Genomic DNA, 23,395 nt, shown 5'->3' on the forward strand with positions numbered 1-23,395 from the left:
ATCTGTAGCACTTTAAAAATTTATTCTCAATGACTGGCTCCCTAGCATTCAGTGTATAAATGGAATGCCTCTTCTAAAATCAGTTATTAAGAGATGCAATTTACTTTTTTAAGATTATACAAGCCATAAATATGGTCAATCACTGCCTCAGATAATACATATTTGATTTTCATACACTATAATACTATAATGTACTATAGTCAAATATATGTGACACTGAAAAAACCACATTAGTTCTCTCTACAGTTCGCATAAGCAATAACCAATCACCCCTTAATAGTGCTAATTTTTGTGGCAAATTATACATAATAAGGATTTTTTTTTACTTTAACTATTTTAAGTGTACAGTTTACTGACATATTCACACTGTTTTGCAAATATCATTACCAACCATCTCTACAACATTTTTCATGTGCTCAGATTGAAAGTCTATATTTATTAAATAATAACTCTACATTTTTACCTCTCCACAGCCACTGGTAACCACTATTCTACTTTTTGTTTCTATGAATTTGACTATTCTAGTTAACTCATAAAAGTGGAATCATAAATAGTTATTATTTTATGATTGTCATATCTCACTTAGCATAATTCTTCAAGGTTTATCTATGTAATAACGTGTCAGAATTTCATTTCCTCTTTAAGGCTGAATATTATTGTTATAGTAGTTCCTTACATATTCTGGAAATTAGGTACTTATCATATGTATGATTTCCAGATAGTTTCTCCTGTTTCATGGATTTCCTGGTCACTGTGTTGATAATGTCTTTTGATGCACAAATATTTTTAATTTTGATGAAGTTCCATTTATATATTTTTTTCTTGTTGACTGTTCTCTTGGTGTTTTATCCAATAAGTGATTGTCAAATACAAGTTAATCAAGCTTTTTATTTATATTTTATACCTAGAGTTTTATAACTGTACCTCTTACCTTCAGGCCTTTGACCCATTAATGTATTGGTTCTTTATTGAGTAAAGGTTCAACTTTATTCTTTTGCATGTGTATATCCAGTTTTCCCGTTAACATGTGTTGAAAAGACTCTCCTTTCCCCATTCAGTGGCCTCAGCACCATTGTCAAAAGTTTTTTGACCATATATGTAAGGGTTTATTTCTGGGCTCTGTACTGTGTTCCATTGGTCTTTATGTTTGTCTTTATGCCCGTACATCACTGTGTTGATTAGTGTAGCTGGTATAGTAAGCTTCTTAATCAGGGAGGCAGTAAACCTCCAACTTTGTTCATTTTCTAGATTGTTTTTGCTACTTTGGGTCTCTTGAGATTCTATATGGGGTTAGGATGAATTTTTCTATTTCTGCCAAAAATGCCATTGGAGTTTTTATAGAAATTGCATTGAATCTGTAGATCACATTGTGTATTGATTTATTTATTATTATTTTTAATGACAGGATCTCCCTCTGTCACCGAGGCCAGAATGCAGTGGTGCCGTCATGATTCACTGCATGGTCCCCAAGTTCATGTAATCCTCCTAACTCAGCCTCCTTAGTAGGTGAAACTACAAGCATGTGCCACCACACCTGGCAAAATTTTTTGTAATTTTTGTAGGCACAAGGTTTTGCCATGTTGCCCCGGCTTATCTCAAATGCCTGGGCTCAAGCAATCTGACTGCCTCAGCCTCCCAAAGTGCTAGGATTACAGGTGTGAGCCACCACACCCAACTGAGTGTGTTGATATCTTAAGAATATTAAGGTTTCCACTCCATAAGCAAAAGCTATCTTTCCCTTTATTGATGCCTTTCTTAATTTCTTCTCTTCCAATTTGCATGACTTTTGTTTCTCTTTTTAGCCTGATTGCTCTGGTTTAAAATTTCTAATTGTCAAATAAAGTGGTAGAAGTGGGCACCTTTCCTTGTTCTTGTTCCTACAGGAAATACTTACATTAAGTGTGATAGTAGCTCTTGGTTTTCCATATACTACCTTCATTGGGGTGAGGTAGTTTTCTTTTATTCTTAGTTTGTTGAGGGTTTTTTAAAGTTTTGGGCTATACATTTTAGTCTTCAATCCATTGTATTAGTCTGTATTCATGCTGCTGATAAAGACATACCTGAGACTGGGAAGAGAAAGATGTTTAATAGACTCACAGTTCCACGTGGCTGGGGAGGCTTCACAATCATCGTGGAAGCCAAAAGACACTTCTTACATGGTGGCAGCAAGAGAGAAAGAGAGAGCCAAGCAAAATAGGTTTCCCCTTATAAAACCATCAGATCTCATGAGACGTATTCACTACCAAGAGAACAGTATGGGAGAAAATGCACTGCACATTTGTTCACAGATGTGTTAACTCTAAGCTGGGTTTTCACTTACTTAGACTATTTATCTTCCTGTCTATAATTTTTCAAGACAGATTATTGCACATTCACCTGTTATAACTACAGACTGTCACTTTTCATATGAATTACAGCACGTTGGAAATTAACAAAATGGCTTTTGCAAATAATATCTTAGATGAGGCAGGCAGGGCAGGCCCCCATGATTCAATTATCTCCCACTGGGTTCCTCCCAGAACATGTAGGAATCATAGAAGCTATAATTCAAGATGAGATTTGGGTGGGGACACAGCCAAATCATATCATTCTACCTCTGACCACTCCCAAATCTTATGTCCTCACATTTAAAAACCAATCATGCCTTCCCAACAGTCCCCCAGATTCTTAACTCGTTTCAACATTAACTCAAAAGTCCACAGTTCAAAGTCTCATCCAAGACAAGGCAAGTCCCTTCCACCTGTGAGCCTGTAAAATCAAAAGCAAGTTAGTTACTTTCTAGATACAACGGTGGTACAGGCATTGAGTAAGTACGTCCATTACAAATGGGAAAAAATGACCAAAGCAAAGGGGCTACAGGCCCCATGCAAGTCCAAAATTCAGCAAGGCAGTCATATCTTAAAGCTGCATAATGAACACTTTTGATACCATGTTTCTCATCCATGTCACACTGATGCAAGAGGTGGGTTCCATGGTCTTGGGCAGCTCTGGCCCTGTGGCTTTGCAGGGTACAGCCTCCCTCCCAGGTGCTTTCACAGACTGGCACTGAGTGTCTGAGGCTTTTCCAGGCACACAGTGTCAGTGGATTTACCATTCTAGGACCTGAAGGACAGTGGCCCTCTTCTCACAGCTCCACTAGGTGATGCTCCAGAAGGGAATCTGTGTGGGGGCTCTGACCCCACATTTCCCTTCTGCACTGCCCTAGCAGAGGTTCTCCTTGAGGGCCCTATGCCTGCAACAAACTTCTATCTGGGCATCCAGTCATTTCCACACATTCTCTGAAATCTAGGCAGAGGTTCCCGAACCCCGATTATTGACTTCTGTGCACTCACAGGCTCAACACCACATGGAAGCTGCCAAGGCTTGGGGCTTGCACCCTCTGAAGCCACAGCCAGAGTTCTACATTTGCTCCTTTTAGCCACAGCTGGAGCAGCTGTAAATGCAGGGCACCAAGTTCCTAGGCTGCACACAGCATGGGGAAAACATATTCCCCACTAGGCCTCCAGGTCTGTGATGGGAGGGGCTGCCGTGAAGATCCCTGACATGTCCTAGAGACATTTTCCCTATTGTCTTGGCAGTTAACATTGAGCTCCTCATTACTTAAGCAAATTTCTGCAGGGGGCTTGAATTTCTCAGAAAAAGGGATTTTCTTTTCTGTCACATTGTCAAGCTGAAAATTATTTGAACTTTTACGCTCTGCTTCCCTTATAAAACTGAATGTCTTTAACAGCACCTCTTGAATGCTTTGTTGCTTAGAAATTTCTTCTACCAGGTACCCTAAATAGTCTCTCTCAAGTTTAAAGTTTCACAAATTTCTAGGGCAGGGACAAAATGCTGCCAGTCTCTTTGCTAGAACATAACAAGAGTCACCTTTGCTCCAATTCCCAACAAGTTCCTCATTTCCATCTGAGACCACCTCAGCCTAGACTTTATTGTCCACATTGCTATCAGCATTTTGGGCAAAGCCATTCAACAAGTCTCAAGACTCTAGGAAGTTCCAAACTTTTCCACATTTTCCTATCTTCTGAGTCCTCCAAACTGTTCCAACCTCTGCCTGTTACCCAATTCCAAAGTCACTTCCACATTTTCAGATATCTTCAGCAGTGGCCCACTCTACTAGTACCAATTTACTGTATTAGTCCATTGTCACACTGCTGATAAAGACATACCCAAGACTGGGAAGAAAAAGAAGTTTAATGGACTCGTAGTTCCACGTGGCTGTTGAGGCCATGGCAGAAGCTGAAAGGCACTTCTTACATGGTGGTGGCAAGAGAGAATCAGAGAGCCAAGCAAAATGAGTTTCCCCTTATAAAACCACCAGATCTTGAGAGACTTACTCACTATCATGAGAACAGTATGGGAAAAACTGCCCCCATGATTCAATTATCTCCTACTGGGTCTTTCCCACAACACACGGGAATCATGGGAGCTACAATTCAAGATGAGATTTGGGTGTGGACATAGCCAAACCATGTCATCCTTTTTCAGTTAATTTTTGTATAAGGTGTAAGGAAGGGTCCAGTTTCAACTTTCTGCATATGGCCAGCCAGTTCTTCCAGCACCATTTATCAAATAGGGAATCTTTTCTCCATTGCTTGTTTTTGTCAGCTTTGTCAACACTTCTCAAAAGAATACATACATGAGATCAACAAACATGAAAAAAATTTCAACATCACTTATCATTAAATGCAAATCAAAACCACAATGAGATACCATCACATGCCCATCATAATGGCAATTATTAGAAAGTCAAGAAACAGTAGATGCTGGTGAGGTTCTGAAGAAATAGGAATGCTTTTACACTGTTGGTGGGAATGTAAATTAGTTCAGCCATTGTGGAAGACAGTGTGACTATTCCTCAAACATTTAGAACCAAAAATATCATTTGACCCAGCAATCTCATTACTGGGTATATACCCAAAGACATATAAGTCATTTTATTATAAAGATACTCACATGCATATGTTCATTGCAGCACTACTCATAATAGCAAAGACATATAATTAACCCAAATGCCCACCAACGATAGATTAGATAAAGAAAATGTGGTACATATACACCATGGGATAGTATGCAGCCATAAAAAGGAATGAAATCATATCCTTCGTATGGCCATGTATAAAGCCGGAAGCCATTATCTTCAGCAAACTAATGCAGGAGCAGAAAATTAAACACCGCATGTTCTCACTTATAAGTGGGAGCTGAACAATGAGAACACATGGACACAGGATGGGGAACAACAAACACTGGGGCTTGTCAGGGGAGTGTGGGTGTAAGGGAGGCCATAAGGAAGAATAGCTAATGCATGCTGGGTGTAATACCTAGGTGATGGATTGACAGGTGCAGCAAACCACCATGGCATACCTTTACCTATGTAACAAACTTGCACATTCTGCACATGTACCCTGGAAATTAATAAAATAAAATTTTTTAAAAATTAGGTACTATAAGTACAGTTTTACTACATGGACCTATTGCAAAGTGGAGAAGTCTGGGCTTTTCGTGTAGCCATTATCTGAATAGTCTATATTGAGCCAATTAAGTAATTTTTCATTTCTCACCACCCTCCACCTGCCTCACTGTTCTGTCTCCAATGTCTACTACTCCACTTCCTATATCATGTGTATGCATTATTTAGCTCCCACTTATAACTGAGAACATGTGATATTTGACTTCCTGTTTCTGAGTTATTTTGTTTAAGACATGATTGTTTAAAACACGATTTTTTTATGGCTGAGTAGTATTCCATGGTGTATGTATATGTGTGTGTATGTGGGTGTGTGTGTGTTTGTGTGCATATTTTAATCCAATCATCCATTGATGGACATTTAGGTTGATTTCATATATTTGCTATTGTGAATAGTGCTTCATGAAACCTATGAGTGCAGGTATATTTTGGTATAATGATGTATCTTCCTTTAGGTAGATACGCAGTAGTGGGATTGCTGCACCAAATGGTAGATCTATTTTTAGCTCTTTGAGAAAGCTACATACTGATTGCCATAAAGGTTATACTTACTTACGTTCCCACTAACAGTGTGTGTTCCCTTTTCTCTGCATCTTTGCCAACATCTGTTATTATTTGGCTTTTTATTAATAGCCATTTTTACTGGTGCAAAATGGTATCTCATGGTGGCTTTAATTCACATTTTTCTCATAATTAGTAATGTTGAACATTTTTGCATATGCTTTTTGGCCATTTATATGTCATTTTAAAAAATTATCTCTTCATATTACTTGACCACTTTTAATGGGGTTATTTGAGTTTTTCTTGTTATGACTGAGATGTTTGAGTTCCTTGTAAATTCCAGATATTAGCCCATTTGCCAGATACATACTTTGCAAATATTTTATCCCATTCTGAAGATTCCCTGTTCACTCTATTGATTCTTTCCATGGCCGTGCAGAAGTTTTTTACTTAAGTCCCATTTGTATATTTTCGCTTTTGTTGCCTGTGCTTCTGAGGTCTTAGTCACGAATTTTTTGCCGAGGCCATTTTCCTGTGTTTTTTTGTTGATTTTCTGCCTCAATAATTTGCCTAGTGCTGTCAGTGGGATGTTGAAGTCCCCTACTATTATTGCATTGCTGCCTAGCTCTTTTCTTAAGTCAAGTAATATTCGTTTTATAAATCTGGGTGCCCCAGTGTTTGGTGCATATATATTTAGGATTGTTACATCTTTTTGTTGAATTGATTTCTTCATGATTATATAATGACATTCCTTGTCTTTTTAAACTGTTGTTTATTTAAAGTTTGCTTGATCAGATGTAAACATATCTACTCCTGTTTGCTTTTGTTTTCCATTTAAATTGAATATTTTTTCCACCCCATTAACTTAAGTCTCTAAGTGTCTTTATCAATAAGGTGTTTCTTGTAAGAAGTGTATGGTTGTATCCTTTTATATATATATATCCATTTTGTCAGCCTATTTCTTTTAATTGGCATATTTAATTCATATACAGTTATGGTTATATACATAACCCATATACATGAGGTCTTATTCCTGTCATAATATTAATTGTTATATAGCTACTTTGTAGCCTCATTTTTGTAATCGTTTTATAAGACTTTTGAGTTTTATACTTTCAGATGTTTTTATTATGGCAAGTATTGACCAAATTTTGTATCCATGTTTATAACTTCCTCGAGCATTTCTTGTAAGTTTGGTCTAGTGGTGACAGATTTTCTCAGTGTTTGCTTGTCTGCAAAAGACTTTATTTCTTCTTCATTTATGAAGCTTATTCTGGCAGTATACACAAGCCAGGGTTTACAGATTTTTCCTTAAGCGCCTTGAAAATAAAATCCCAATCTCTTCTGGCTTGTAAGGCTTCCGCTGAGAAGTCCACTTTTAGTCTGATGGGGTTTCCTTTATAGGTTACTATATGCTTTTCTTTTGCTGATTTTAGGAGTTTTTTCCTTCATATTGAATTTAGACTGTCTGATGACTATATGTCTTGGTGAGATTGTTCTTACAATATTTTTCTGGAGTTTTCTGAGTTTCTTGCATCCAAATACCTAGATCTCTTGCCGGACTAGGGAAGTTTTCCTTAATTATTTTCTCAAATAGTTTCCCAGATTTTGGGTTTTTTTCTTTGCCCCCAGGAATACTTATAATTTGTAAGTTGGGACATTTTACATAGTCCCATACTTACCAAAATCTTAGCTCACTTTTTAATTCTATTTTTTTTGTTTTTATCTGACTGGATAAATTAAAAAGTACTGTCTTCAAGCTCTGAGATTCTTTCTTCTGCTTAGTCTAGTCTATCATTGAAGATTTCATCTGTATTTTGTAATGCCTTCAATGAATTTTCCTTTTCAGAAGTTTCTTTTTTAAAAAATCTATCTCTTTGGCAAATTTATCATTCATATTCTGGATTGATTTTCTGATTTATTTGTATTGGTTTTCAGCTTTCTCTTGATTCCTGTTGAGCTTCTTTAAAATCAGTATTTTGAATTCTTTTTCTGAAATTTCATGTATTTCATTTTGGTTAGGAACTACTGCTAAAGAGTTAGTGCAATGCTTTGTGGTGGTTACCATATCACCCTGTTCTTTTATACTTCCAGAACTGTTCCATTGGTTCCTCATCATTTGAAAAGAAAAATATCACATCTTCTTATTTTTAAATTTACTTTTATTTGGACAGGACTTTTTTCCCCTTAAGATGTGAATATAACCTATTTTGAATAAGATCATTAGGCTTTGAGTCTGAGTGTTTTCAGTGGCAAAGACTCTATGAATTTTTTTCATTATAGGTAGCCTTAGTGTGATTTTCTCAAGTGCCAGTTGTCATAGCAATGTTCTAGGGGTGTGAGCAGGCTCACTGCCTCCTTTGGAGCTGGGGTAGCAGAGGTCTCCATAAGCTTATCTGCACTGGTGTCAATGGATTTTGTATTGGATTGTGCAGTTTAACCTACAGGCCAGTACGTGGCACTTGAAGGAGGTAAGAGCCAGTGGTGGTGGTGGTGGTGGTGGTAGCAGATGGGTTTTTGCTTTATATTTCCTTATCAGGAGAAGGCCTCTGGTGCCTCAGGCAGTGGGCTGGTCTGTGGAATACCCAGTGGCCTGGGCTTTATCCTCAGCACCATGAGGAGGGTGAAGTTGGGCAGAGCTGGACCAGGTGGGGCCACCCTCAGATATCCCAGTGGTGGATACAAGCACTAACCCTGACAGAGATAGTGGAGGAGTGATGTAGGCGCTCTATAATTTCCTTGGTTATAAACAGCCTTAGTGTGGTGACTTGCTCAAATGCCAGTTGTAGTATTAATGTACAAGGCAGGTGAGCAGGCTCAGGGCCTCCTAAGCAGCTGGGGTGGTGTGGGTGATGATGGTAGCAGAGGTTGCACAAAGCACATTTCCTTCCCGAGAACTGTGCAGTTATGTCAGCAGTTGTAATGGGCTGAGCAGGTTGACCTGCTGGCCAGCTGAAGGCACTGGCAGGTGACAGGCAGCTGGGATGGTGGTAGTAAGGTCTATGCTTGATCTTTACCAGCAAGGAGAAGTAGTCTAATGTCCCAGGGAACGTGCTAGACTGTGGAACTCCCAGGGGTTCTGATCCCATGCTTTGCCTATGACGTGGGTAATGGGGTAAAATTTTGATGGGGCTGCATCAGGCATGCCCTTACTCAGGCTCCCCAATAGCAGGTGCAAGTGCTAGCCCTGATGGGTGATAAAAAGCAGTTCTCAGGACACTGGGGCAATATTAAAAGGAGTGGAGAAACCTCTGTCATTCCAAAGAGCCAGCATGGGAAATGAGGAGTGGCTTGGGCTCCAAAATTTAGCAGGTGGCAGTGAGACCTGCCTTGCTTCCTGGGTCACCATCCTGCAGAGCTCCCTCCTGAAGCCTACTACTGGCAACAAGCTGAAACAAATAGCTAAGTTACAAGCAGAACATCTCAGATTGCAAAACTGTCCCAGGCTGAAGACTTTCCTGGCTGGGACAAAAACTGGGGCTCCCACATGGTACCCTTCCTAGTCTGGTCTTGCAAAGGGGAGGTCACCCACCTCCTGCATGCACACTGTGATCCCATACCACTCTCTCTTCTCAGTTCTGGCGATGGGGACTCCTCTCCTCTTTGAGACTAGATCACAAATCTCAGTCTGGAGACTTGCCCAGCTAGTGACTGCTGCCCATGTGGCTTACAGATTTCAGTAGAGACTCCTATAGTTAGGATATTTATTGGCCACCTTCTATTGGAGCCAGCGTCTGGAATGCATGCAACACAACTTCCTGCTGTTACCCCTTCTCAAGGTCTCCCCACTGCTCCCAACATCAGATCCAGCGATTGGTAGGGTCAAGGAGCTCCCGCTTGGCCTAGATTACCTACCTCCCCAGTGGGAAATGTGTATGGTGGAGACCCTTTCTCCCCGTCTCATGCACTGGGGACTCACTCTCAATTTTCCACTCAACCCACAGCCCAGGCTGCTGCCACCAAACTCATCAAAGTATCTGGAGTTTCTTTTGCTTTTATGTTAATCACCTGTGTTCCTTCTTAGATAAAAGTTTACAGTGTGAATCTCTACACACTATTTTGCTACTTCCTCGTGAGTGAGGCATGCCAGCAAAGCCCCTAATTTGCCCTCTTTAAAAAAAAATTACCTCTGTCTTCTAAGGTTTTTTTGAGAAATTTATTAGTTATCTCATTGAGAATTCCTTTTATGTGTCAAGTTGCTTTACTCTTCTTGCTTACAATATTGTCTCTTTATCTCTGACTTTTAAGAGTTTATAATGTGTCTTGATACGGTTTTTCAGCTATTTTTTTTCAAATATTCTTCCTGCTCTTTTCTCTCTTTTTCTTCTGAGATTTTTGAAATGCATATGTTTGTCCACTGGATGTTAGCCCGTAAGTCCCTCAGGCTCTATTCATTTTTCTTTATTCTTTTTGCTTCTCAGACATAATAATTTTAAATGACCTATCTTTAAGTTCACTTATTCTTACTTCTGTTTCTTGAGTCTCCCATTGAATCCCTCTACTGAATTTTCAAATTGTCATTTTATTTTCAGCTCAAGAATTTTTATGTTTCTTTATTATAATTTTTTTTTTACTTATTTACATTATTTCTGTTTTTATCTTGGCTTTAGCATAAGACAGCTATGTTATTGTCTTGTAAGTCAGATCTTTATATTTCTACAGGAAGAGTATCTGGAGATTTAATTTGTTATTTTAAAATTGACTTTGTTTTTATTTTTTTCTGTTTCTTTATATGCCTTTTGATCTTTTGCTGAAAACTGGGTTTTTGAAAAAACAGGCACCTTCCCTGTCTTTGAAGACTGGCTTCATCCATTAGACCATCACGCATTAGCAGGTCATGTTCTATGCCTGGGATCACCTCAGCATAAAGGCCTGATGTATTCTTGGGCATTTCTAGGGATGTGTGCTTTCTGGATGTGTGAGTGTGTGCGTGTGTGTGTGTGCGCGCGCACGTATGCGCGCATTTGATTCCCCAAATACATGGCCCAAATTCACGGCCCAAATCATGTTTCCTTTTAGAAAAACCCAAAGAATACAGTAGACTTAAACTGTGTTTAAACAACACTGCAGGACATTTTTTTAAAAAGGACAGATTCCATAAAAATTTTAAATTGCCTAGATGATTTATTGATGCCTTCTGTAGACCGCAAAAAGTCATAGACAGCACACAACTCATAAAAGTTAGGGTACAAGCCTGACTACCAGAGAATGTACACATATATTTTAAGAATCCATAATTGTATTCAACAAAGGTTAAGTGCAGTTTTTATTTTAAGTAATGATACCTAGGTATTGAATTCTATTCTTATGCCTGTAAAAGTATTTACGGTTCTACACCTAAAAGCCATGTAACTATCACTTCTTTATAAAACTCTTGATAGTTGGCAAGACTAAATCATATATAACATAAACATATAGTATCTGGAATTATTATATTTGGGAAAAAAGTCTTGATCAAAAGTGCTAACGAATTTGTATAAAAATAATTATGGTATCTTGAGATTTCATTGACACTTCAAACTACATTGGAGTCAGGCACGGTGCCTCACACCTGTAATCCTAACACTCTGGGAGGCTGAAGTGGGTGGATCACTTGAGGCCAGGAGATTGAGACCAGCCTGGCCAACATGAAGAAACCCTATCTCTTAAAAAAACACAAAAATTAGTTGGGCATGGACGCGCATGCCTGTAATCCCAGATACTGGGGAGGCTGAGGCATGAGAATCATTTGAGCCTGGGAGGCAGAGGTTATGGCGGGCTGAGATCACTGCACAACTGCACTCCAGCCTGGGTAACAGAATGAGACTCTGTCTTTAAAACATAAACAAACAAACAAAAAACTGCATTGGAGTGCTAAACTCATGGGAGGGAGAAGTCAAGGAGAAAGATCGATATGGAAAACCCATGTTGTTTTTTACAGAAATATTAAAAGTTGCCTGAAGGATTTTATCCAAAATAACACAGAACTGTACAAAGATACCTAGTAAATAAGAAGCTGTGAAGGTTTGTTGCTATGAAAACCGCATCTGACTTCACAAAAATTGTATCTGTCAAGGAGTAAATCATGTAAATATATAATCAGAGATACAAATAATTCTCTATCTCATAATGGCAATTTTCTTGTAATAAATCCTAGCAAGACTGTTTTCATTTATTATAGTCTGTGCTTTCTTGTTTCTATTGCAGTTTGGAAGCTTTTTGTTGAGGCTTAGTGGTAAAACTGGTGTTGCATTAACTTGGCTTCCTGTATCTAAATGTATGAAACTATGTAAGTTGATTTTATCACAAAAAAGTATACCTCTCATAACAAAAAAATGTGGAATGTATGACTATTTTAATTAATCATTTTTCTTCCCATTATTATAATGCCAGCACTTTCTTAGCTTTACTCTGTGAACCCTTGAAATTGTGGAAGTCTGTGTTAAAACTTGAAAAAAAAAACAAATTGGGCGCATATTTTAGCACCATAGAATGTTCACAGTAGAACTAGCCTTATTATGGTTTAAAATGTCTATATCAATTTAAATAAACCACTAAAAATATAAATTTAATTTATATTATCTGATATAATCTGTGGCACAGACTACACAATTACATACTTACATGCATATCCTATAAGTAAATGTTCAACCTCATTTTCTGACATAATTACACTCCCAAATTTACTGATTTTTAAAATTCTCATACTCTTTTTTAAAAAGAGAAAAATAAGAACTTTACACATACTAAACAAATGCGTAGTATAGTAGTTAAACGCATCAGATTAGATGTCAGACAGATCTCGGTTCAAACTTTAAATCTACTATTTATTAATTATGTGACCTTGTCCCAGTTACTTTACATCTCTAAACATCAGTTTCCTCATATGTAAAATGGGAATAATAATAGTATCAACCACAAGGGTACAAGATAAAATGTGATAATGCACTTACCACATTGCTTGCCATATGTTAATTATTCAATAGGAGTCAGTTGCAAGTATGGTAGTTTTATTTTAGTATTATTGCTATAATCCAGTATTATTTTTATTACTAACATTATCACCCTATTATTATGCTATTATTGTCATTTTCCTTGAAAAGGCATTGAGAAAATGACTAGTGCTAAAATATAATTTTCAAAAACTTAAAATCATGGCTTTCATGCAAATATAAAATGACACATTTTATGTATGTAACAAAATATCACACGTACCTCATAAATGTGTACAAATATATATCAATTAAAAATTTAAAAATATAAAATGAACATGTGTTAAACATTTCATGTGATTCATAGATAAAGAAAACAATTATAAGATGTTAAAACAGGCCGGGCGCGGTGGCTCAAGCCTGTAATCCCAGCACTTTGGGAGGCCGAGGCGGGCGGATCACAAGGTCAGGAGATCGAGACCACAGTGAAACCCCGTCTCTACTAAAAATACAAAAAATTAGCCGGGCGCGGTGGCGGGCGCCTGTAGTCCCAGCTACTCAGGAGGCTGAGGCAGGAGAATGGCGGGAACCCGGGAGGCGGAGCTTGCAGTGAGCCGAGATCGCGCCACTGCACTCCAGCCTGGGCAACAGCGTGAGACTCCGTCTCAAAAAAAAAAAAAAAAAAAAAAAAAAAAAAAAAAAAGATGTTAAAACAAGTTCAAAAGGTACTTAGAATAAAAGGTACTTAGACAACTTTGAATACTGAAATAATTTCTCAATAGATGCAAAACTAGTTGAAATTATATAATATAACAATAAAAGATAATCTTTGGGAGTCATTATTTCTACATTGTGGAAATCAATTCTATTGCTATCAGGCAAAATGAATTTGTATTGTTATAGAAAAAAATCACAAGGAAACTCAGTTTTTTACAACTTCCACACACACAGAGTTATAAAATAGGCTTGTCAGTAGAAAGTAACTTAAAGGGGCTGGGTGCGGTGGCTCACGCCTGTAATACCAGCACTTTGGGCGGCGGAGGTGAGTGGATCATAAGGTCAGGAGATCAAGACCGTCCTGGCTAACACGGTGAAACCCCGTCCCCACTAACACACCGGGGCCTATCATGGGGGGGGGGGAGGGGGGAGGGATTGCATTGGGAGTTATACCTGATGTAAATGACGAGTTGATGGGTGCAGCACACCAACATGGCACAAGTATACATATGTAACAAACCTGCACGTTATGCACATGTACCCTACAACTTAAAGTATAATAATAATAAATAAATTAAAAAATAATAATAAAAAAATAAAAAAAAATAAAAAATAAATTTTAAAAAATTAGCCAGGCGTGGTAGCGGGAGCCTGTAGTCCCAGCTACTCGGGAGGCTGAGGCAGGAGAATGGCGTGAACCCGGGAGGCGGAGCTTGCAGTGAGCCCAGATCGCGCTCCACTGCACTCCAGCCTGGGGAACAGAGCGAGACGCTGTCTCAAAAAAAAAAAAAAAAAAACGCACTTAAACACTTAAAGGTCCACACAACCTCTATGGAATCAGATAATCCTCATTTCCATGCCTTGAAGAATTTTTCTGATGCTATTTTTTTTTTTCTGCTAAAACACTTTTGGCATACCCAATTGCTTATGATAATAATTTAAAGTTTTCTAAAACCATCACATTGGTTGGGTTAGGGATCACTATTGCTATAATGTTAATGAGAAAATTGAGGCACATAAATCAAGCAAATGATTCCTAGTTACTCTAAGTGGGAAAATAAGACCATGACTCATTCTCTTGACTTCCGGCTCAATTTCATTTCCATTAGAATATATATACTTACATTCAAAGTAAGGGGAGACAGAAAAGCAAAAGACAAACAAGGAAGAGAAGTAATGCTATTTTAATTTGAATATGCGGTGACTACTTTTGTCTTTAATAACTGTTCCTGTGTGTCTTTACAGATGATACACATCTTTACAGATGATAACCATATTATCAATTAATTTTTCTTCAGAAACTTCAACATTCCCCAAACTCCTCTTCTTAATTAAGCAATATCCAGATAATAATAATGTTAACCAGATTTTGAGCATTAGTTACCATGCCCATGCAGAAAAGTCTTGGGTCTTTGGATGCAAATTTATGAGCAAATCCTTCTATGAGTTTCGGTTCATGATTCATCTGTGTGTGTACCCTGACTGTCAGCTGAGTGAAGCATCAATTAACAATAGCTATTGTTTTGAAGATTTGGCTTAGCCAGAGCATGCAGCTATGGATTTTCTGGTTCTGACTTTTACCATAACATCTGAATTTAAAGTGATATGCTACATGACACTCGATGATATAGAATTTAAGTTGTCTGAGTTATTGCTGATTTCAGATACTATTTTTAAAATTCTAGATGTGAGACCGATTTCAGATGGAAGCTGAAATCAGATGGTTTAGAATATCATTAAAGATATACAAACAGTGGTTAGAGGGGGTAATACAAATATATCAGTGGAAAGTGATAAATGAAAATCTCCTTTGTAAAATAAATATATTTCATTAGACTTTTACAAATAGGCCAATGTAAAGTCAGGGAGCATTTTTGTGTATAATTATATGAGTTTTCTTCATTGTTCAATTTTTAGATTTTAGTGTTATGTATTTTTAAAAATAAGCTTCAAAGGTTAGGAAAGAATTTCTAGAAAATATGTTAATTAATATTACTGTATTATTTTTCATTTTGCTTACTAAAGAGGTTTGGGGATAAGGAGTTAACTTCAGATTAAAATAGAAAACAATAAACCTTAACTCCACTGAAGATAAATAAGAACTCTCAGCAGGGAAAAACACAGGATAAGTCTATAACCATTCTATCTGCAAATAGTATTAAAACCAAAGTAGTACATTTCATACAGCAAAAATAGAAAGGCAGTTATATTCAGGTTTACTTTAAAATGAGTTCTCATATAAAAGAGGCATCTTATGTATAACTTTGACAAATAAATAATAAAAGAAAAACAAAAGCTCTTCAATCAGACTACTAAATGAGAGGAGACATTTTTTATATCATGCCAGGATCACAATATGTGAAATTTCCTCAAAGTTTATCTGAGTACTTATTAATGAAGTGCATGGTATCTTGGAAAGGGAAACTTGTTCAATATGCTTTGAGAGACACCTAGTGGCTGAAGGTAATTTTGCCATGTACATAGCCTTAATATTATCCAATCTATACTTAATATTTGTATAAAGTGTTTTTAATCCTGTGTTTCAGATAGGTATACATTTTGAGAATGTCTATTATTTTCAATTGTAACTCTATTGGACTTTTCCTCCCAATTGTCTTTCTAAATCCTTTAAGGTATGATCCAAAAAGTGACTCATGGTCAACTGTGGCACCTCTGAGTGTTCCTCGAGATGCTGTTGCTGTGTGCCCGCTTGGAGACAAACTCTATGTGGTTGGAGGATATGATGGACATACTTATTTGAACACAGTTGAGTCATATGATGCACAGAGAAATGAATGGAAAGAGGTATTCAACTTAAAATATTCAAATTACTATATTTCAGGTTTTAAAAAGAATATATTAAAATATATTTTCAGAATTAATTGTATTCTCTTCTCTAGGCCCTTACAAGATCTTTTAGTGAAATTTATAGTCTGTGCTCTATTTATATCTTAGAGAATTACTAGTTGATCTAGTTGATATGATATGACATGATAGTTGATAGCAGGAGCCATCAGTACTTACATAAAAGAAGACAGACCATTCTCTTGACTTCATGAAAGCATTCCCTTTAAATAAAATAAGCGAATCCAATCAAATACTTCAGTAATAAATAAATAAAATAAAGGATTTTACCATGGCCAACGTTTTATGTATATGTTGTGACCTGAGAACCAAAGGGCAACATCCTCTTCCACAAATATCTGCCTTTATTATTGGCTGGCACCCAGGAGAAAAGCCTTCAATCTTTGCCATATAGAAACTGTGTAGACTGCAATACTCCTAAATTCTTCAGTCAGTCAATAATTTAGTAAACAATAAGGGACCAGAATTAAAACCTCTCAAAAGTGCTGGGCGTCTATTAGAAATAATTTCAAGGAGAATGCAAAAGATAGCATTGAAATGGCATCTTTGAGATGTTAAAGGTAAATTTGACCCTTTTGACTACTTTGCCAGTGATAGCACTAGATTTATTCTAAAATATTTAATAATACTTTGTCAATTAAATGATGAGTTAACAAAAAACATAAAGTATGATTAACTCTTTACCATCTCCACAAACAGGTAAACCTTGTATTTGGTATCTAACTTCATCTTCCCTTCTGCTGACTTCATGCTACTCTGTATTCTACAGGGTACAGCTGGCTATTGCTCTAAGTAAATTGGTGTTAATGTAATGACAGCTGATAATGAGATTTTAATCTCTCTCCTCCAATAATCTGACTCATTAAGACTCAAAAACCCTCAAATGCTACAATGTAGGGTAGCTCCTATTTTATCAATGCTTAGGACCACCCAGAAATAGAAGGAAAAAAAAATAGCATGCAAGGTGTTAGGTCAAATATAATAATCAAGATGCTTGACCAGCTTGTGGGATTTACTTTTCTGAAGATTGTAGGCAAGTAGCTAAGAGTCCTAGATTATATTTCTGGCTGTGTCACTGTTTCATTGTGTGATCTTGAAAAGAGTGAAAGAGAACTAACAGATGGTGGAATTATAACTACTAAGTGCAAATTGTTATTCATTATTTCAACCATCACAACACAAAAACCTTGACGTGTTAGTATAATTAGCTGTAATTTTTCAAGTGAGAATATTATCGGAGAGATGAAATTTACTTAAGATCACCTGATCCTCAATCTCAGGTTTTTACCATTCTGAAGGCTGTGTTTTTTCCACCACACTACACTGTTATCTGGGCTGCAGATTATCTCATCTTTAGACAAGGTGATGTTAGACCAAAATAAGTAAGGACTTCTTCAACCATATTGAATATAATATTTTATATTATGCAAAAATCAGAGTTCCAACAGTGTTTTGTTTCTTGTTTTGTGTTTTAGGAAGTTCCTGTTAACATTGGAAGAGCTGGTGCATGTGTTGTAGTGGTGAAGCTACCTTAAAGCTATCTATTTTTATCAAATGGAATGAAACTGGATAATTTCAAGAAACTGAGTAGGACAAAGGGAGAAAGAAATACATGTTCTTTTTCCTACAATTAATGATCAGACTGGAAAATTGTTGTATTGTTTTAATTTGTAGCTATCATTGCTTTCATTTGTGAAGCCAAAACTTTTTAAACGTGAATTACATATGAATTATTAAGCATATGTGTTATCGCAGCTGATAATATAAAAGGAAACCCCGTAGTCTAGATACAGCCCCATTACTACAAAATGCTAAAATATTTAATGAAAACTGGTGATGATGATGTCCACAGTGTGCAGGTTATAAAAGCATTAATACATTTCAAGGTAAGAGCCTTAGAAGTTAAAAACATTTTCAGTTTTTTTTTTTTTTAAACATACTCTTATTATCTGGAACATAGAAATATAAAAGGTAACATCTGAAGCTTAAAATAGAAAATCTGATTTTTAGTAAGCCATTATTCTCCTATTCAGATAATATCCCAAAGAGCTAAACAATTCCTCACGTTTACCAAGAGGAAAGCTTTTACTGTGTTGAAGCTAAAAAAAAAAAGAAAATGAAAAAGAAAAAACAGCTCTTTGACAAAATTTGTTATGTTGATCGCGGTATGTCAAAATTTTTACAGGTTTGCTCATCTGCCAGAGCACACATATAAATTTGGTATTTCTTGACATATTTTCTCATTAGATTTGTTACCAGTAGAATATTATTGTAATTTCATATACACAGCCTATACAATGAAATAATGAATATTTATCATATTGATACAAACTGTGACCTCAGCTACAGAGTGTCAGGGCTTCACTTGTATAGAATGTAATGTTCTCCTCAAGCATTTATGTTAACTCTATGAACACACATCGTTAAGTTAAACAAGTTTTCAAAAACAAAACGATTTTTAAAGTACATTAAAATTGAGGACATTATTCAGTGTTAACACATGGGAAAACCAAAATAATCAATAAGCTTGGTCAAATACGATAGTTATCTTTTTTGTACCAGTACATGCTTTTCTGTTACTGTTATATTATCCAGTAGAAAATGTTAGGATATGTGTGCTATACAAAAAAAAAAAAAAAAAAAAAAGACTTTTTAAGTTTTAAAATAACAAAAATGGCTAGTTGAATAGTATTTTATGTGTAATGCTTCCATTTCTTCCATTTAATTATACAACTAAGATGAAATATTGAAAAACCCTTTATGAAAGTAACTTTTCAAGTAAATGCACAATTTTAGAATTTCTACAATAAGTTCTTTTAAACAGACTTTTTATTGTGGATTGTGAAATCAAAATCTGGAGAAATGCTTACAAAATATACTACTAGCTTTTAAGTTTTAAGAAAGAACAATGTAAGTTGTACAAAGGTATTTGTACTTTGACAAATTGAATTTAAATAAACTTTATTTCCTCTCCTTATGGTGTGGCTTTAGAATATATCAAGTACAACCTGAATGGATTTTTTGATTTTACATTTCCTATATCACTAAAATACTTAAACACAAAATAAAATTCCATTTATTTATTTCTTCTTACACCTGCCGTTGTCTCTAATTCTAAATAGAGAGCTATAGAGCTATAGATTTCTGCAGTTCTAGAGGTGAAGATAGAGACACGGAGAGGCTGTGAAACACACATACAGCCCTGTTAGGTCTTTTGAATTCACACCTTATTGAAATCAGTGTAGAAGTAGAGTTACCTAAACCTTTATCGCCAATGCACAGCTTGGCCTGTTAAGTTAAATGGGGGTGTCAACCAGTGGAAAAGATCAAAGGACCTTTTGCAGCCTAGCTTGCCAATCCTCTAGTAACAACTAGGTGTTACCAAGAGGCAGACTGTGTCTAGAGTCATTCATGGAGAAGAGGAAAGTAAAAGTTGAATCCTCTCTTCTCAATGGCATAGCTGGACTTGACTGTACTGACTCGTAGACGAGACATGTATGTTTCCCAGGGCTACCACTTCATAGCTGCATTTAAAAATGGTGTTCAGGCCACTATGGCTGCTATGGTTTGAATATTTTTTTCCCTCGAAAACTCATGCTGAAACTTAATTCCTAATGTAGCAGTATTGAGAGGTAGGGCCCTTAAGAGGTGATTGGGCCATGAGGCCTGTGCCCTCCTGAATGGATTAATCCATTCATGGATTAATGGATTATCTTAAGAGTGGGGGACTGGTGACTTTGTATGAAAAGGAAGGAAGAGTGACCTAAGCTAGCATGCTCAGAGTGCATATGCCCCCAAGTCATGTGATGCTATGTGTTACCTTGGGACTTACCTGACAGCTCTTACCAACAGGAAGGCCATCCCATATATGGCCCCTCAACCTCAGATTTCTCAGCCTGCCTAACTGTAAGAAATTAATTATTTTTATTTGTAAATTATCCAGGTTCTGTTTTAAGCCTCAGAAAATGAACTAAGACAATGCCCTAGATGAGCTGCCAAAATCTGAGCAGATGTGAGCCATCAGAATAGAGACCTGCAGAGGCCCAGGGCACTGAAACATAACTGTGCTTGTCTCAGTCAAACTTGGTTGGGAAAAGGAGGAGCGAGAGTGGGCCCTTGTTGCCATGCTTTAGCAGAGATAACCTATCAGGGCTAGTTTAAACAAATACATATAGGAAAGGGAGTTATTTATATATTCTTTCAAGAGTATAAGGGCTCACACATTTACTATACTCAGATCTGAAAGACAATGTTGCTGCTTCTTGATTTTTTTTCCATAATCACTATGGCCATGTTCAGGATTCCCTACTCTGCAACTCTCAGCATGCATCATGATGATTCTCTAACACTGTCTGCTACTTTCCTGTATTTCCACAGGGCATGCAAGAACTTCCACAAAACTTCTATACCACACAGAAGCTGAAGGAAACTCTGGGGCACTAAATGCAGATCCTTTCTCTGCACAACAATGCCACTTATCTGTCTGACTCAGGTGTGGCTGTTGTCCTTTTTTGATATGGAGGGAACACTGAAAGACAGTTTCCTTTTGGAGTTCCAAATGCAATATAGAAAAAAAACCTCTGCGACTCTGGATTTTATTTGAAGTTCTCTGACAAGACTCCTACCTTGAGATCTTAGTCTAGGTAAAGGAAAAAAAAAAAAAAAAAAAAAAAGGCCATGAAACACATATGTCCTAAACTGTCATCATTCTATGTCTACTTTCTCCCAATCACATCACCTCAGGTAGAAGGGACAGATTTTTCAGTTGCTATTTCTCTTCGTAATGAACTTTCTTTACATCCTGTCCACATTGCTAGAGACACTAAGTCCCAACCTAAATGATGGAAGGAGCATCTCCCCTCTCTTGTCTATGGAAGATATCACATGAACTACCTAATTTGCAAGCATGGATCTCCATATTTCAAAGGAGAGTTTTTAAAATGCTTTTAAAATTTCAAATATCTCACCATGATGAATTATGTGTAAGGTGATAATATGTTTAATTAGCTTGATTTAATCATCACACACTGTATACATATACCAAAATATATTGTACCCCATAATATATATAATTATGATTTATGAATTACAGTAATATTAATAAAAGTGTTAAAGCTCTTTCTCTCTTGACAATGCTTGTTTTTCAGGATTATGGCCTGCTACAGACTAGGAAAAAGTCCTGCTCATGTTGCTAAATGTTTAATATTGACACTCACTTTTGTTTTCTGTCATAATCCTAATCCCTTCCCTTAACACACACACAGAAACACACACACACACCTACACACACACAGAGCACATGTAAACAATGAGGGAAACGGGTACATATAGCTAAATATGGGGAAGGTTATAAATGGATAAATATTAAAAAATAAAAGCACATTAGTATTTTTCAGATATTAGCCCCTTGACATAAACATCTATTAAAGATCTACTGTGTTTAGGACCCTAGTGGTATACACTAATTAAAACTAAGTTTATGAAATTTGTACAAAATCCAAGTCTATAAAATTTGGATTATATTTTAAGTGATGGAGAATCAGAATTAAATGGCCTCACCTATACAAAAGCTACCTGAGTTTGCCAAATTTACATTTCATCTAAGGCCATGGAGACCTTCATTTAAAAAGCCCTGTTTCATATGTTAAATTCAGTTTATAGCTGTGTGGTTAAAAAAGCCTAACTTGACAAGAGCTAATTATATCTTACCAGAATGGGAACACATGAATTCTGGCCATCAAATCACAACTAGTCTTATTTTAAAATAAACTAGAAAGATAATATCATATGGAGATCTTTGAAAGCCGTATCTTCACAAATCCACTTATACTTGTTTCAGTTTTGCCAAGTCTGCATAATGAGATGAGGCTGAAAAGCCAGTCAGGCTGAGAAAGTTCATATGAATTCATAGAACCATCCTGGCTAATCCAATGCATAGCAACTTGCCCAATTGAGAGAAGGTCTGAGTCAGTAGATACAGACAATTCTCCTCCTCTAAACTATAATCTCTCGCATGAGTTTTAGTTTTACTCATTATAGTATCCTCAGTGTCTGTCCAGATTCTAATACAAAATTGATATTCAGTAAATAATTGTGGAAAAAATGAATGAATAGATTTTTGATGGCATCAAAGACTGGGTATTTTATGAGAATGGGATTCAAATAACAGCACTGGAAACATGGCCAAATAAGTAAAGGCAGAGGTCTGTCTCTCTGATACTATCCACAAATATATACACACATGAAAAACACAGAGAGATGAGATAAAATAACATGAAATTTAGGTACATAGCTACGCTCCACAGAAATAAAGGCAAATCTCCAGATGCTAGGAATCAGAGAGAACTTAACAAAACAATAATAAACTCAGATGGCAATAGAGATCATCTTGGAGTTAATGAACTTAGTTATATCCACTAAGGGCAAAGATTTTAACACCCATGTGTAGACAAGAATCATTAAGACATGGTCTTGAGACTTCTCCTAGGTGAAGAGAGCCAGGAACATCCGGAAATGGACACTTTAAGTACTTAAAAATTCACTGGGGAGGGAAAGTAGCAGATGAGGCACAAATAAGAAGATAATAAACTGGAGGGAAGGTCTGAGTACACTACACAGAGTACAGCACAAAACGTTTAATTATGGGAAATATATATTAAAAAAAAGAGGAGTAGAAGATAGAATGAGGTGATCACATTTGAGATTCTTCACATTTAAAAGTACATTGGTTTTGCAAAACTGACTGAAGTTTATATGGGAAAGCAAAACACCCAAAATAGTCAACACAAAATTAAAGAACAAAATTGGAGGACTGGCACAACCCAACTACAACTTACTATAAAGCTACAGTAATCAAGAGAGTGTGAAAATGGCAAAATAATAGACAAATAGATCAATAGCACAGAATGGACATCTTAGAAATAGACCCACATAA

General features: G+C 36.6%; 1 protein-coding gene across 1 annotated transcript in view; it reads left to right on the forward strand.

Annotated features, from left to right (window-relative positions):
* KLHL4 (kelch like family member 4) overlaps window positions 1–19,438 on the forward strand; it is a 166,521-nt gene extending 147,083 nt beyond the window's left edge. Inside the window, exons 10-11 of the mRNA XM_015127764.3 lie at window positions 16,230–16,401; window positions 17,937–19,438. Coding sequence (XP_014983250.1) covers window positions 16,230–16,401; window positions 17,937–17,996 — 232 coding nt within the window. The 3' untranslated portion in view covers window positions 17,997–19,438. The remainder of the gene's footprint in view (window positions 1–16,229; window positions 16,402–17,936) is intronic.
* The last annotated feature ends 3,957 nt before the right edge of the window (window positions 19,439–23,395 follow it).

The sequence above is a fragment of the Macaca mulatta genome, chromosome X, assembly GCF_049350105.2.
Source record: "Macaca mulatta isolate MMU2019108-1 chromosome X, T2T-MMU8v2.0, whole genome shotgun sequence".
NCBI classification, from domain to species: Eukaryota; Metazoa; Chordata; class Mammalia; order Primates; family Cercopithecidae; genus Macaca; species Macaca mulatta.